Genomic DNA, 15,261 nt, shown 5'->3' on the forward strand with positions numbered 1-15,261 from the left:
GGTTCAGAACCTAGATGCTCTTCACTTTGGCAATCTCACTCTGCAGCCAGTCGGTACCTTTACCCAGACCCCATAGCCAATCCCCTGCCACCTCTGGGCCCGCCTCCTTACTCTGCGTCCCGTACAGACAGCCGGACGTATCCAATCCGCGAACCATACCTCACCCTCCAGCCAATCAACATCTAAAATTGAGTCAATCATGTCCAGGCTCTGCCCCTCAGACCAAATCACCCGCCCCCAAGCCGGAGACGTACAGGAGCCGCCGGAAGCCCAGCGAGTGTGCGGTGGAGAGGGACTGGAGCTGCTGGAAGCCAGGTGCGTGTGCGACCTCGGCGTGCGTGCGTGCAGGGTGTGTGGGGCTTCAGGGATGAAGCCCGAGGCGAAGGCCTCCAAAGTTCGTGCGAGACTGGGAAGAGGCCCGACTTGCACGTGTGTCTGCCTGGACCTAGGAGTCCCAAGCGCCGGCACAAGCCGGCAGATGCACTCAGTAGTCTAAAACTTGGCGGATCTAGAGAGCGAGTGCAGCGGGTCCCACTGGCCTCCCTTGTGCTCCAAACTGTCATGCCTGTCTGCTCTTGATTGTGCAGTTTTGCGCATTAGAAAACAAGCTGTGAAGGCATTGCTGGTTTCAGTTCATTTCTTAGACGAGATCTTAATTTTGCAAAAGGAAGCAAAGGCTGATCACATACCCCTCCCACGCCCCCATGAGTGAATCTTGGTGAAATCCAAATTTTTAAAGGAGAAAATGGGACAATCTTGCTCCTGAAGAGGCCTTGAGCCACCGCGCAACACGTAAACCCTTCCTCCCACGCATGGACTTCTCTGCACTGCTCGGCCAGAGAGGCTGGAAGCTCCCTCACTGAAGCTCCACGCAACCGCTGCAGACCAACTGTTGCAAAATTCTACCTCGTGTGCTAACTCGTAGCCACACTTTTCCCTCTGGAAAAAGGTACACTTACGCTAGTGCCTACCCCAGAGCGAGGACTGCGGGCACAGGAGGCGTGGGCGTAGGAGGAGTGGTTCAGTGGAGGAGCGCGTACGGCCTGGGGTCAAGGTCCAGCACCGCAGCAGCTGTGAGTTCAATTTTACATAGCGGCTTTCAGCAATTTCTGGTTGGTGCACTTTAATCTTGTGCTGACTAGCTTTGGCTTTTTTTCTACTTCTGCTCCAAAGACACGGTTTTGAAGTTTGTCCTTTCGACTGTACTTTCCCCAATCAGCACCTAGTTCTTCCGCTAGCAGCCCAGTAGTATGCTAGAGTCCAGGAGTCCCTAGTAGTATTGGGTCTTCCGCTTGACTGGCAATGTCAGAAATTGTTGACCTGAGTCCCCTACAGCTCAACATAACACCATGGCTTTACTTCTTATACTTTGTTTTTATACTTTTTTGCTGCTGTTTCTCTTAATAGCCTTGTGCTTGTTAGCCCGCCAGTTCTTGACTGGGCAAATTAAGGCAATCTCTTCCTGCCTACCCCATAGGCATATGCAAAATGTTTCAACTTGATAGTGTGAAAGCAAGTCCACCGCGTGCATCTTTGCATTTCCTAAGTTTAAAAAGTCATTTCGACTCCTTTCTCTGCCATTGAGTTGTGGATTCTGCTCCCAACAGTTGAGCAGCCGTCTCGGGTTCAGCTCACCCCCAAATCGGCCAAGTACACCTTCTGAATGTTTATCGTAGAGGCTTCTCCCGCGGTGGGCAAGTGGGCAGCGCAGGCTGACTTTCCATCGCTCTTGTGCCTTTCAACATGGAGTTTATGTCCCTTTATTTATGCCATGAGTAGGTTGACTGGCAACACCCCAAGTCGCATTTGCCTTGTTGCTTTAACCAAGTATCATTTCAGGGAGAAATTAGAAAAAAATTGCAATAAAAATACAGCTTATAATTAAAAGCGAGATACCTTTTGATTTTTTTCAACTTTCCATGATACTGAAATGTATCCATTTATTTAGTTTATTGGAGAATATATATATATTACATATATATACAGTGTTAATTGCAGTAGAAAATACTGCTCAAAGCATATATATTTAAAGTGCAGGAGAACAATCTTTCTTCAAAGGTTCAGAATTTATAACTGAGTGGTGTGGATTTGCCCCTCCGTGAGGGCAGAGCTAACAAACACAACCAGGAGGAGATAAGTGAAGGTCAGCTTGTTACATTCAAGAGGGGCACGCTGGAGGTTGCTCTTAAAGCAGTGCCTCCCCAAAGAAGTCTCCACAAGGGGCTTTTAAATGGGGGACTTCAACATTGTTACAGAAAAGGTTCTTCCTGCCCTGTCCAGACAGGCACTTTCATAAGCCTAAGAGACAAAAGGAATACCTCTTGGTTGGTTACTTAAGGTAACCTAAAAAGTGAATCAATAACTCAGAGATGTTGAGACTTATAACTTTTTCTGGAAGATTTATTTCAAACAGACAAAATATCTCTGAAGGGGCACTAACAAAGGGGCACTGGCTTTTCTCCTCAATGCTAAAAGAATCTGCAAACATCTAACAAATCTGTTTAATTAGCCTGCTTTGAGTTGTTTTTGTTATGGTGGGGTTTTTTGCTTTTGCTTTTGCTTGCGGTGCTGGAGACTGACCCCAGGACTTTCACACTGCCCTGGGCCTTCATAACGACCTACATCCTCAGCCGTTTTTAATTCTCGCTAAACTACTAGACTGGGCTCAAGGTGGCCATCTCCTGGAGCACTGAGACTGCAGGTGTGCACCATTCTGTCCCGTTGCTTAGATTTCTTGAGGCAATTTCCACCAAAACGCCCAGAGTTCTCACCTCAAGATTCCCTGAGGGAGCGACACAGAACTGGAGCCTGGGTCTGCACTGGAAGAATTCCATCATTTAATTGTGGATGGGAGAAGAAAGGCAGGAGGAAAATGAGGGTTGCAACTAAGGTCAAAGCCATGAGAATGAGGTGTGTGGGGGAGGAGTCAGAGCGTGGTCAGCATTGCTCAGATTTGAGAAGGTCTAAACTGGCTTTCCCAGCAAACTTCCTCTGGGAAGTAATGGGCACAAAATAAGTTGCACCAACTTGAGCAAGGGGAGACAGCTAGTAAGATGAGTTACAGTACAAGGAAGAGAATCTCTGTTCAGTCTTTTTGTTATCTTAGGATGAGACCAGTTTGGGGTAACAGCAAGGTAGTGGGTGTGATTATAGGAGAGAGGTACTGAAGCCAGATGAAGGAGGGAAGAGCAGGCCTTTGCAGGGTTGCAGGTGAAGGCATTGCAGGGTGGTCACAGCACTTGAGCTTGGGAAGGAAAGCTTTCTTGCCAGTTCCTTAATGCTGCTAGGGAGTCAGCAGGAGACAGAAGAAGGGGGCAGAGGGGAGAAGGAATGGTGGGGCAGTAGTGAATCGGATAGCAGGAAGGAGTCTGCCCATAACGATGGCTGTCATGGTGAATAATGATGTAAACTTGGAAACTACAAAAAGCTGACTTAAAGTATTTGTGTCACATGCAACTGAAAAGTACTTTAGATAACATTAAAAAAAATATGTGGAGCTTATGTGAACAAAAACCAACACCAAGAGAGACAAAAGTGGCATCACTGGGGACCAATGAGAGTTGGGCTCAGGTAGGTAGAAGGGACTCTGAAAACAAAGAGAATGGAGTTGTTGGGTTATACCAGTTCTTATCCCAAAGGGAATGTGGAAGGGTGGGAAAGTGGATGCGAGATGAAGTCAGCTGAGTTACTAGGGAGGGTGGTGCGCTTTGGAGGTGAGGGGCTGTACAGGAGGGGACAGGCTTAGCTTAGGCCATGAGCAGCTCCCCTGGTAACCGCCTAAGAAGATGAACGCTGAGGCCTAGTCGCTGCGCCGCCCACCCAGAGGCAGGTGACACCTGCCCTAGACTGCAGGCTAAGCTCATGTGTGCCCAGCCAGTGACTCAGCACTGACTGAGATTATCTTTGAGCCAGGATTCACTGACCCAGAACAAGGGTGGGAAGTTAGTGACTTTTTCCAAAGATATATCTCAAGACTAAAACCCAGGTCTCCTGCCTCAACCTTTTCTCCCTAGTTTATCTCAAGAAGTTGAAAGCTATTTCTCTCATTTGTCTATTTATAAGAAAGCACTTTTCTTATACTGTGTTTAAAACATGCTGAACTTAAATGGGCATAAAAGCCAACTATTAGCTTTAAAAAAGATGTCTCTCTCACAAAAGGATTCTTCTTAAACAGAGCCCCCTTAAAACATTTCAATGTGATTTACGTGTACATTTAGTTCTTCAACACTTATGTAACTGAATGTGTACGATGTGCCAGAGAAACTTAACATGCAAGGTTTTTGTAGTTGGAATGTGTAGTGTACATTAACCAGTGGATAACCAGCCAAGTAAATAAATGAACTGAAACAATGCTGTGCAAGGGTTGAGGGTTCAGTCATCCCAGAACCCAGGAGGCTGAGACAGGAGGATCACAAGTTCCAGGTCATGGGGTCGTGTTGAGTTCCACCCAGGACTACATAGCAAAACTCTGTTGGGAGAACAAGAGTACTTAGCAGACTTAGTAACAGGTTGGTGTCTCCTAGAATAGCTGAGAGAATATATAACTTACATGTCCAGGGCAGGACGTTTCAGGAGCAGTCAAGGATTTTATTGATAAAATCAGCATGTGGCCTGGTGGTGCACACCTGTAATCCCACCACTAGGGAGGCTGAGACAGGAGGAGCGCTGTAAGCTCAAAGCCAGCCTAGATGACAAAGTCAATTCAACGTGAGTCTGAACTATATAATGAAACTATCTCAAAAGAGAAAAAAAGGGGACAACAAGTTAGCTCAGCAGACTAAAAGTGCCTGCTTAGGTAAGCACTGGGAGCATAGTTCAATTCCCGGCACCACATGCCACCCCAGCCCCCGACTCAGGGTGGGCTCAACCGGCCAGAGTCCAGGCATAGTGGCACATGCCTGTGATCCCAGCGCTGGGGAGGCTGAAAACAGAATCACTGTGAGTCCAAGCTCCATAGTGAGACCCCGTACCAAATACATTAAAGAAAGAAAGTGAAGCAAAACAACAGAAACATTCTCTGTATTATTGTTCGCAGCTTTTAGGTGGTTCATGGGCACTAGCATCAGTGGTTCCTTTGAGTCCATTGAGTATATTTCCTGTCTAAGATTTGGCTACAACTACTAGAGAGAGAGGCAGAATCCATATGTATTAGTACAGCAGCATCCCTTACTTGAGAACAACAATCACAGCCCACAATCTTAAGTCAGATTGCTCTTTGCCTGAATGTTTTTAGAAAACTGGATGTTTATCATGCGCATGTTTTCCCTTTGTAGTTTAGGCTACCCTCAGACTCAGGGTGATCTTCCTGCCTCAGCTCCCCAGCTGGGACTGCAGGTGTACACCACCACATCCAGGTTAGAAGTACTTTTTGTTTGTTAGGGTCCACACAACTGATTCTAGTTTGATTTAATTTATATAATATAAGAAGTATTGAATTTGTTATAATAATGAATAGATTGAATCATAAAAAGAATATTGTTGTCCGATAGTGATATAATGGTTATATATTTACTCCCTTTCCTGATTTTTCTTCTCTCCCCTAGCATGTTGTTGGCCCCGGGAAGATTCTGCTCCCTTGCTAATGGAGCAAAATTTCTAAAGACAATTCATTCTTCAAAGCTTCTGGGATTCTCTACTTATGGTGTAGGTATTACCAATGACCTACAGAAAAATTATGGTACATTTTCTGCAACATCAAAGTAAAGATATAATTTTTCAGGAACTTTTGATAAGCATGCTTTTAGAGTGAGTGTTTCTATTGTAAGAGTTAAGGTGATTCTTCTTTTTTTATTTTATTTATTTATTTTTTTGTATTTAGTACATGTTCTACAGGGTCTCACAGGGTCTCACTAGGTAGATCAGATGAGACTCGTAGTGACTCTCCTGTTTACAGCCTCCCAAGTGCTGGGATTACTACAGCCTCCCAAGTGCTGGGATTACGCCGGCCGCTGGCCATCTCAGCATGCCCCAGAGGCAGGGCCAGCACCACAGGCTGGGAATCAAACCCCTGGCCCCTGTGTCTGCCTAAGCAGGTGCTTTTATCTGCTGAGCTATTTGGCCAACCCTCTTTTTTTTCTTTTTTCTTTTTTTTTTTTTTTTTCTTTTCTTGAGACAGGATCTTGCTATGCAATTCAGGCTGTCCTGGACTCACTGTGTAGGCCAGGATGGCATCAAACTCAAAGCAAGCCTCCTGGCTCAGCCACCCCGGTTCTGGGATTACAGGTGTGTGCTTCCACACTGGGCTCTTGAATATGTTTCTTCCAGAATTGATGGTCACTGAGCAGCTGCTTTCTATCTGTGAACAAGATAATGTGATGGTCATTATACATTCAGCGTCATTTGCATAAAGCCCTTCAACGTATGCATTAGTGAATTTACACTTTACAAGTAAGAGAATGGAGGCTGGGGTGGGTTCATAATTTGCCCAAAATCAGTGGGAAAAACATAACCAGCATACCACAGTCACCCTGTCTTTAGGCTCACTAAAGGGTGCCACCTTCCTATTCAAAAAAGGAATATTATTTTTTAAATGTATCAGTTATTTAATTAGGTTCTTAGTAAGAAATTTATTTATTTTTTGATATTTCATTTTTCTGGTAGCAGGGATTGAACTCAGGACCTTGCGCTTGCCAGGCAAACGCTTATTCTACTGAGCTATCTCATTGGCCCCAGTAAGAAATTTAGAACACTAATTTATGAGGAAAAATTCCATTTGTCCATTTGTCCATTTACTCCCTGGAGCTGAGGAACAGCTTTCATTTTTGCTAAGATCTGTGAGTCCACCGCTTTCTGATCCGCTTTGTGCTGGTCTGAAATCTGGTATCTCTCTTTCTCTGTGTCAACGATCTCGCCCTCCTGGTGTCTGGGCTTCCGCAGCTTCTTCTTCTTCTTGAAGTAAGCATCAGTGAGGTGTTTGGGGATTTTCACTTTGCTGATGTCAATTTTAGTAAAGGTGGCAATGACAAAGTTCTGGTGTGTTCTTCGTAGAGGAACACGATTAAGGCTCAGAGGCCCAGTCACAAGTAGCAAGCCACTGGCCAACCGCTTCAGGAAGACCACTCTCTTGCCTCTGTGACGCCCGGTGAGGATGATCAAGATGGTGCCAGGAGTGATGCTAGCTCGAAGTTTCCGCACATGCTGACTGAAGGGTTTCTTGCTGTGGCTCAAGAGCTTTTAGGGCACATCTGCTGTATATGTTCTCTCTCTCTCTTTTTTTTTTTTTTTGGTGGAACCAGGGATTGAACTCAGGCCCTTGCGCATGCCAGGGAAACACTTATTCTACTGAACCATCTCCCTGGCTGTACTTTCTCTTGTACAAAGCCTTTCTGGAATATATAGCACATCAGGAGTATCTACCAATTCCTGTAAGCAGGACAGGATTTCGGCTGCAGTGGGGCTGCCCCTTCTTGGACTGTTTTGCCTTCACCTTACCCTTTTTACCAGTACCACTGTCAGCAGCCTTCTGGGCTTCAGGTTTCTTCTCTTTACTGTCTGGCTTCTCAGTTTTTTCACATCTTCTTGCAAGATGGGAAAGAGAACTAAGTTTCTGACTTTCGATCTATAAGCAATGATAGGAAGTCAAGAAAGGAATATTATAATGGCTAAAAAAACTTCAAGTTAGCACCACCCCGGGCACCATCTTGATCATCCTCTCCAGTTTATAGAAAATACAGCTGCTTGAGGAATAGGTGAAGTTTGTCATGGAAAAGCAAACAAATTAAGAGTGGGGGTTGGGCCTCAGGATACATACATGCCCCAGTTTCTTCTGTAATCACTGGCAGGAAAGAAAGAGGGCAAGCTCTGTAAGCAGGAAGGACGGCACACGGCCCTGAAGCTCTTTGCCTGTCTGCCCAGTTAGTGTCAAAGCCCTAGTTGCCCCAAGAGTCTCAAGCTCCTGAGCCTTCTCCTTCAGCTTCAGAGCTGAGATGATAAGGTACACCCAGGCCAGGCTAGACATTAGTTTTCCAGGCAGAAAAAGGCTGAAAGCAGAGACAAGAAGCTGAAGCAGGATGGTCATTGCACAGTTACTTTCCCAGGATGAGAGGTAAGAAAGAACAATAAATAAATAATTAATAATAAATAAATAACTGATTAAAAAAAAACCTGTAGGCTGGTGAGATAGCTCAGTGGTCTAAAGCACCTGGTTAGGCAAGCTTAGGCAGGCGCAGGGGACCGAGGTTCGATTCCCTGGCACTGCGTGCCATGCCCGCCCCACCCTCAGGGTGGGCTGAGCTGACCACAAAATAAAATAACTGATTGCTTAACATTCAGATGACTTTATGTCAAATAATTTGACAAAAGGAACTAGAATTGGCTTGTTTGGGAAATCTGTGCTAAATGGTCTTGATTTCTCAGGTCAGATCACAGAGGAGCTTAGCATGAGTCACTCCATTTTGATTTTTTTAGCTTTGTCTGTTGGGGACTCTAAGCCGAAACACTGACCTGTAATTTTTATTTGGTATAAGATAATCCCAAAAAATTATTGATTGGGTGTGGTAATGGCATTGCAGTTATATAAGAAAAGGTCAATCGTTTTTAGAGCTAGTGAAATAAGAACTTGAAAATGACTGAATCTCAGTGTTTTATATGAGGTTGAATCATTTGAAATTGCTATTTTTTTCTTTTTTACTTTTTTTTTTTTCCTCATCTTTTTGAGACAGGGTTTCACTGTGCAGTTCAAGCTGGCCTTGAACTCACTTTGTAGCCCAGACTAGCCAGCAGTCCTTCTGCCGCAGCCTCCCAAGTGCTGGGATTATAGGCATCCGCCACCAGATCCGGCCAAATTGCTATTTTCATAAGTTAAAAATGGCAAAATATCAGCAATTCCATGTTACTCTGCACAATTCTTATCTCATAAGATTTTAGTCTTCTAGGATCGCATTCAATACGTACCCCAGAGACCTGCTGCCTCCGAGTCCCATCCTATCGCTTACCCACCTCCCACAGCACCACAGGCTGGGCTGCAGCCTTGACCCATGACAGTTGGGGGACACTAGAGATTCAAACCTTAGCAGATAGACTTTCATTTTCTGTCTTGTTTATTTGACAAAAACATTTATTACTTTTGTAGTTTTAAACAAATGTAATTTTGTAATTTTAAGTAATGTTTTGAATGCTGAAGGAAAAAAAAACCTGTCATACAGCAAGAAGGGAGCACAAGGGGAACGTAGGTAAAAATCATTCTCTGCTGGGCATAGTGACACACGCCTGTAATCCCACCCCTTGGGAGGCAGAGGCAGGAGAATTGATGAGGGTTCAGCCAGCCTGGGCTACATAGTGAGTTCAAGCCAATGACATAGTGAGACATTGTCTAAGAAAATAAATCACTCTCAAAACTATTTTAACACCTAGATATTAAAGACCTCAAATAGGAAAATAGAGGCAGGCTGGTTCATATCTATTATTTCCACTACCCAGGAGCCAAGGATCTCCAATAGGAGGATCTCTTGAGCCCAGGATTTTCAAACCAGCTTGGATAACATACTGAGACCACAGATCAAAAGGAGAAGAGGGTTGGGCTTGGTGGTGCAGGCAAACTCTCCGCACTCAGGAGGCTGAAGCGGGAGGATTGCCACAGTTTGAGGCCAACCTGGGCTACATAGTGAGTTCAGGGGCAAACTGAACCGTACATCAAGGATCTGTCTCAAAAAAAGAAAAGAAAACAGAAATTACTATTTTATATTCTTTAAAAATAAAATAAACAACCAACCTGAACTACACAGTGAGCCACTGTATCAAACAAATGACAAAACAAAGCACAGAAAAGGAAATAGAAGGAAAGGAAACAAAGGCGAGGGGGAGGAACAAATGAAATTGGAAGATAAACTTTGTATTACCTACTAGTGCCAGAAAGGCTAAGAGTTTTGGTAAGTATGATTGACTGATTGATTGACAGGCAGCAAAAGAGACGAGAAAGCAAAAAAGAGTCCACAAATGAGCTTTGATGCATATATTTATTGAGGATAATTTGAGGATAAGCAGTGAATAGATTATTATTTTTTTTCAAAATTTTATTGATAAACAGCAATGAGACAGTTTCAAATCAAATCGGAAGTACAGTTTCAACAAATAATACACTGCATATATTCTTCTTAGTGGTTAATTGCTGTATAAAATGCAGACTTGTGATCCTATTTACAAACACCATTAGAACAAATCATTCTATTCATTAAGAGAATGCAAAAAAAAAAAAAAGAGAATGCAACTATATATCTATCCAAACCACTTTGAATACACAGATACAAAATGGACATTCATCAGTATACCCCATTTTTCTAAGTTCTGTTATTGAATATTATAGGTGTGTAAACTCAGCAAAATATTCTAAAAGAGTCCAGTAGCCCATAATAGCATTGGGTCTTCTGTTTAACTGGCAATGTCAGAAATTATTGACCTGAGTCCCCCACAGCCCAACATCACAGCATGGCTGTGAATAGATTATTAACAGACGAGCAGAAAGCTAACGAGGCTGAACACTGCAGACCTGAATGACTGGCTCTTAAAGGAAGAAGTGTGTGACAAAGGGTCAGCTCCACGGGTGGGGGACGGGTGGGCACTGAAGGGCCTCCAGCTGCTCACTGTACTTTTCTGGTCAGTCTTGTTATAAACCTAAAAATGGTCTTTAAAAATACAGTCGAAAACTTTTTAAGGAACTTCTAAAATGTAGATGCTTACCAGAGAAACAGAAAAGCAACATGTTTCACGTGAAGACAGTATGCGTCGTGGAGCAGTCCATACCCGGCCCCTCCTCTGCTGCCTTCACAGCAGAGATAGACTTACTTCTAGCTACAGGAATCTTCGCTGCCTCCTGGGTGGACTCATGTCATGAGCTGAGAACTGTTTTGCCACACTGCATTTGCCTCATTTTGTCCCCACAACACTGGCATGGCACTGGTGTTCATTCTGTTTTAACAAGTGAGGACTCTGGCTGAGGACTGCAGGGTCCTGCCTGCCTCATGCTCTGTTAGTTTAATCTGTTTAACTGGAAAGTAAAACCCATCTGATTTGAGAGCCCTCTGCTCGGAACAACCTTGGAGATTTTTGCCGTCCGCAGAGCTTACAGGGCTCGGAGCTGGGGCGTCTGACGAGCTGCATGGGCCTCCTGCAGAGCCAAGTTTCTTCCCTTCCTGTGCCCAGCAAAACCGAGCTGTGTCTCAGCCTCACACCCACATTTCTAGTTGTCCTGATCAGCTTGGGCTGACTGTCCAACCCTAATCCAATGGGCAGTGTCTGGGGTAGGATTGCTGTGTAGACATGGAAACGGGCCAGTCCTCAGGTTTATATTTGGGGCAGACCCTGCTCTTCTAAGATCTTCACTTGGACCTAATGTTTATAGCAAATAAATCAAAAATTGGATTCTTGGTTTTCCTAACTCCATGTTTCCTGGTGTTCTAGTTAGGAGTATTCCAGCTACCCATGCTGAGGTTTGGAGAAATCTGTTTCCACGAAGTTTCTCTAAAGTTTTGTTAAAAGATGATTTTCAGGAAATGTTTAAATCATGACTCATAGAAATATAAATGAACATGTGTTGAAGGCTTTTATTTTCTTTACAATGAGGGAACTTGACAGAAATCTGGATGGGTTCAGTTAAAAGCCAGAAAGAACAAATGTTCATGAAGTAAAGGAATTGAATCACAAATAAAAGCAAAAAATAGGTTTCTCCACACGATGGAGGGAAGTCAGTCAAATCTCAAGAAAGAGTTTGGTTGACTGTCTACCTTTTATTTGCAAGTGTGCAAAACAGCTCCAAGACAGCTTCCAGCCTGTTGTAGGCAGCTCTATAAAGGTAGGCTACAACCAGTGTGTGGTTTTTATAAAATAAAGCAACTAAATATGTGTTGCTTAAATGTGGAGTAAAATAAGGCTCTTCTGAGTTTTTTCTACCTTCTTCCTCGTGTGTCTGCCAGTCATCCTTTCCGAGGGCGCATTTCCAATCCTGAGCTTTGCCTTCAGTTCAGCCACTGTGTTGAGAACATTCTGTTAGTTTGCTATGCCCTCTAGTGGCCAAAACGTTATTTGTCTGGCTTTTCAATAGACCTTAGAAAACATCTAAAATCTGTGAAATGTCCATGATAACGTCTGTTTCTTGAGAAGCGTTTTGATCAGAGGAAGAAAGAAGGGACGACCTCAGAATACTCTGACAACTTTTTAAAATCATCCTTATCAAGGTGCAGTAAACAGCATCCATTCAGAACTTAGCTCGGTGATCACACGCTGGACATGTAGACCATTAAGTCCCTGCCCTGGTCAGCGTACCGAGCGTCTGCCCTGAAGGGTCCCGCGCTCCTACGCAGCACATCCCTTGCTCTGCTGACTTGCTCTTTATCACATAGATTAAAAGCAAATACAGGGCCCGGGGAGATGGCTCAGTAGAATAAGCACTTGCCTGGCAAGCGCAAGGGCCTGAGTTCAATCCCCAGTTCTGCCAAAAAAAAAAAAAAAGAATCGTGATACACACATGTTTCCCACACATGCAGTGATGCCGAAATTCATCCGTATGGCAGTGTACCAGTAGCACCTTTCCTTTTTATTGTGGAGTGTGATCTCTTTATTACTTTTCTGTTTATTTGTTGATAGCCTTTTGGATTGTGTCTAGGTCTGAACACTTGGTACACCCCATTGTAAAAACATAGCTTTTCATTGTTTGGGTAAATACCAACAGTGGAATGGTTGGGTGGTGTGGTTAATTTATGTTCAGTTCTTAAATGACTATCAAATCCTTTTCTAGAGAAGCTGTACCATTTTTCCATTCCCAGTGGAGTTACATGTAATTCTGTGTCCCTCGTCTCTTTCCCAGACTTAATATCTGCAGCCATCTGCTGGGTGTCTTGCGGGCTCCTGCTGCATTTCGTTTTCCCAGTAACTAATACTGTTGAGCATCTTCAGATGTGCTTTTTTAGCCAGTTATATCATCTAGGAAGGGGCTGCCAAATCTTTTGCCCATTTTAAGTTGAATTATTTCTTTATTGAGCTGTCAAAGTTATCTTTTTAAAGGCTTACATATTCTGTTTAAAATTCCTTTGTGAGATATGCTTGTTGGTATTTTCTCTCCTGTGGCAGATAACTTGAGATATATTTGAGCTCACCAAATATGTCAGCAGTAATAATTACTAACATTTTTGGGCGCTCGGTTCTTGGATCCTGTGTGATGGTGAAGCTGGGAGATGTGGCTATTTAGAGGCCTGAGGCCAAGGAAAGTGGACGGGCAGAGCAGGTGCATTGAAAATGGAGCTGTAGGAGCACTCCGAGGGTTCAAGTTCCTGATGTCACTTTCCTCTTGAGCTGACTGCCCCTCTGCCCTCCCCATGGTAGCGTGAACTTTCTAACAGATTCCACTCTGCACCTAGCTTTCTGTTTGCATTTCTGTCTTGTGTAACCAAGAGATGCCATGACTATGGCTTTGAAACTTCAAATGCAGCTGCTGCTCACCCAGCTCTCCGCACTGTGGAACTGGGGTGCCGCTGTTTCTCGGGTGGTTATGGAGAAGTCGCAAGGTCTCCAGGCGCAGGAGCTGCCCGTAGAGTCCCACTCCAGCATACAGACAACACAGAGCAGGAAATGCAGGACCAAGTTTCTCTTAAGACTAAATCTGCCTTTGAAACAAAAAAGATACTAGGAAATGCTGAGGAATCAAGGAATACTACCTATCATCACAACAGTGGGTGAAATGTCAATTCTCATTCTGTCTGTCTGTCTCTGTCTGTCTCTGTCTCTGTCTCTGTCTCTCTCTCTGTCTCTCTCTCTCTCTCTCTCTCTCTCTCTCTCTCTCTCTCTCTCTCTGTCTCTCTCTCTCCCCCTCTCTCTCTCTCTCTCTGTATATAGTTTTCCTGATTCCATTTCTGGCCTTTCTTATACTTACCTTTTTTGGCTGTGATCTTATTTTCTTTCGATAAAGACATTATTGGTAATCATAATACATAGATATAAATACCTTTGATTTCCCTAGCTTGACCCCACCATTTAGGAAAACTTTTTCATCACCTATCCCATCCCACCTGTCTGCAACAACTCTTATGCACAACTTCCTTAAAACAGAATTTAGCCGGGCAGATTGGCCCACACCTGTAATCTCAGCACTCTGGAGGCTGAGGCAGGAGGATGACCACAAGGTAAGAGACCAGCCTAGGGTACCAAGTGAGTTCTAGGCCAGCCTCAACTGCAGAGTGACACCTTGTCTCAAAACACATGTGTGTACACACACACACACACACACAAAAGATACAATTTAAATTTTGACCCACTAGCCTCTTAGAATCAAGGGGTTTTTTTTTGTTTGTTTGTCTCATATTTTCAAACTTGACTTGTTTTAGCCCTTTGGGGTAAACATTTTAAAGATGTAATAGGATTTTCTTTATGTTTGTCGTTCATGCCATCTTGTGGTGGATCTTTAGAACTGCATCCTTCCTCTTCAAACTAACAAAACATGAAGCGGCTTATGATTCCACTGCAGTTGTCCTCTGATAATGCAGCAGAACATTATACGACTGTGCCATGCCTGTAACCTGTAGGGTAAAGTCACCTCTTAGAGTAAGCTGGCGCCAAAAGATTATACAAGCCGGTACGTGTTTCTTTTTTTGTTTGTTTTATACACTATTTATTTTCATAATTTTATTGATAAACAGATAGCAATGAGACAGTTTCAAATCAAATCGTTAGGACAGTTTCAATAACTAACACACTGCATACATTCTTCTTAGTGGTTAATTGCTGTACAAGATGTGGACTTGATATCCTATTTAGAAACACCATTAGAACAAATCATTCTATTCATTAAGAGAATGTAACTGGGGCTGGCGAGATGGCTCAGTGGTCTAAAGCACCTACTTGGAACAAGCTTGGCAAAGCACAAGGGACCGCAGTTCGATCCCCCAGCACCACATGCCAGCCAGCCCCGCCCCCTGGTGGGCTGAGCTGGCCACACACACACACACACACACAATAAATAAATAATTAAAAAAAAAAATTGGGGGGGGGCACAAAGATGGCTCAGTGGAATAAGCGCTTGCCTGGCAAGCACAAGTGCCTGAGTTCAATCCCAGTTCTGCCAAAAAGAAAAAAAAAAAAAAAAAAAGAGAGAATGTAACTATATATCTATCCTAACCACTTTGAATACACAGATACAAAATGGACATTCATCAGTATACCCCATTTTTCTAAGTTCTGTTATTGAATATTATAGGTGTGTAAACTCAGCAAAATATTCTAAAAGAGTCCAGTAGCCCATAATAGCATTGGGTCTTCTGTTTAACTGGCAATGTCAGA

At 43.7% G+C, this 15,261-nt stretch overlaps 1 protein-coding gene across 1 annotated transcript in view; it reads left to right on the forward strand.

The window, feature by feature from the left end:
- The first annotated feature begins 299 nt into the window (after nt 1-299).
- Kyat3 (kynurenine aminotransferase 3) overlaps nt 300-15,261 on the forward strand; it is a 60,383-nt gene continuing 45,421 nt past the window's right edge. Inside the window, 3 exon segments of the mRNA XM_023724341.1 lie at nt 300-315; nt 5,274-5,354; nt 5,544-5,643. Coding sequence (XP_023580109.1) covers nt 5,545-5,643 — 99 coding nt within the window. The 5' untranslated portion in view covers nt 300-315; nt 5,274-5,354; nt 5,544.

Source organism: Octodon degus, unplaced genomic scaffold (genome assembly GCF_000260255.1).
Source record: "Octodon degus isolate 3935 unplaced genomic scaffold, OctDeg1.0 scaffold00109, whole genome shotgun sequence".
In the NCBI taxonomy this organism is placed as follows: Eukaryota; Metazoa; Chordata; class Mammalia; order Rodentia; family Octodontidae; genus Octodon; species Octodon degus.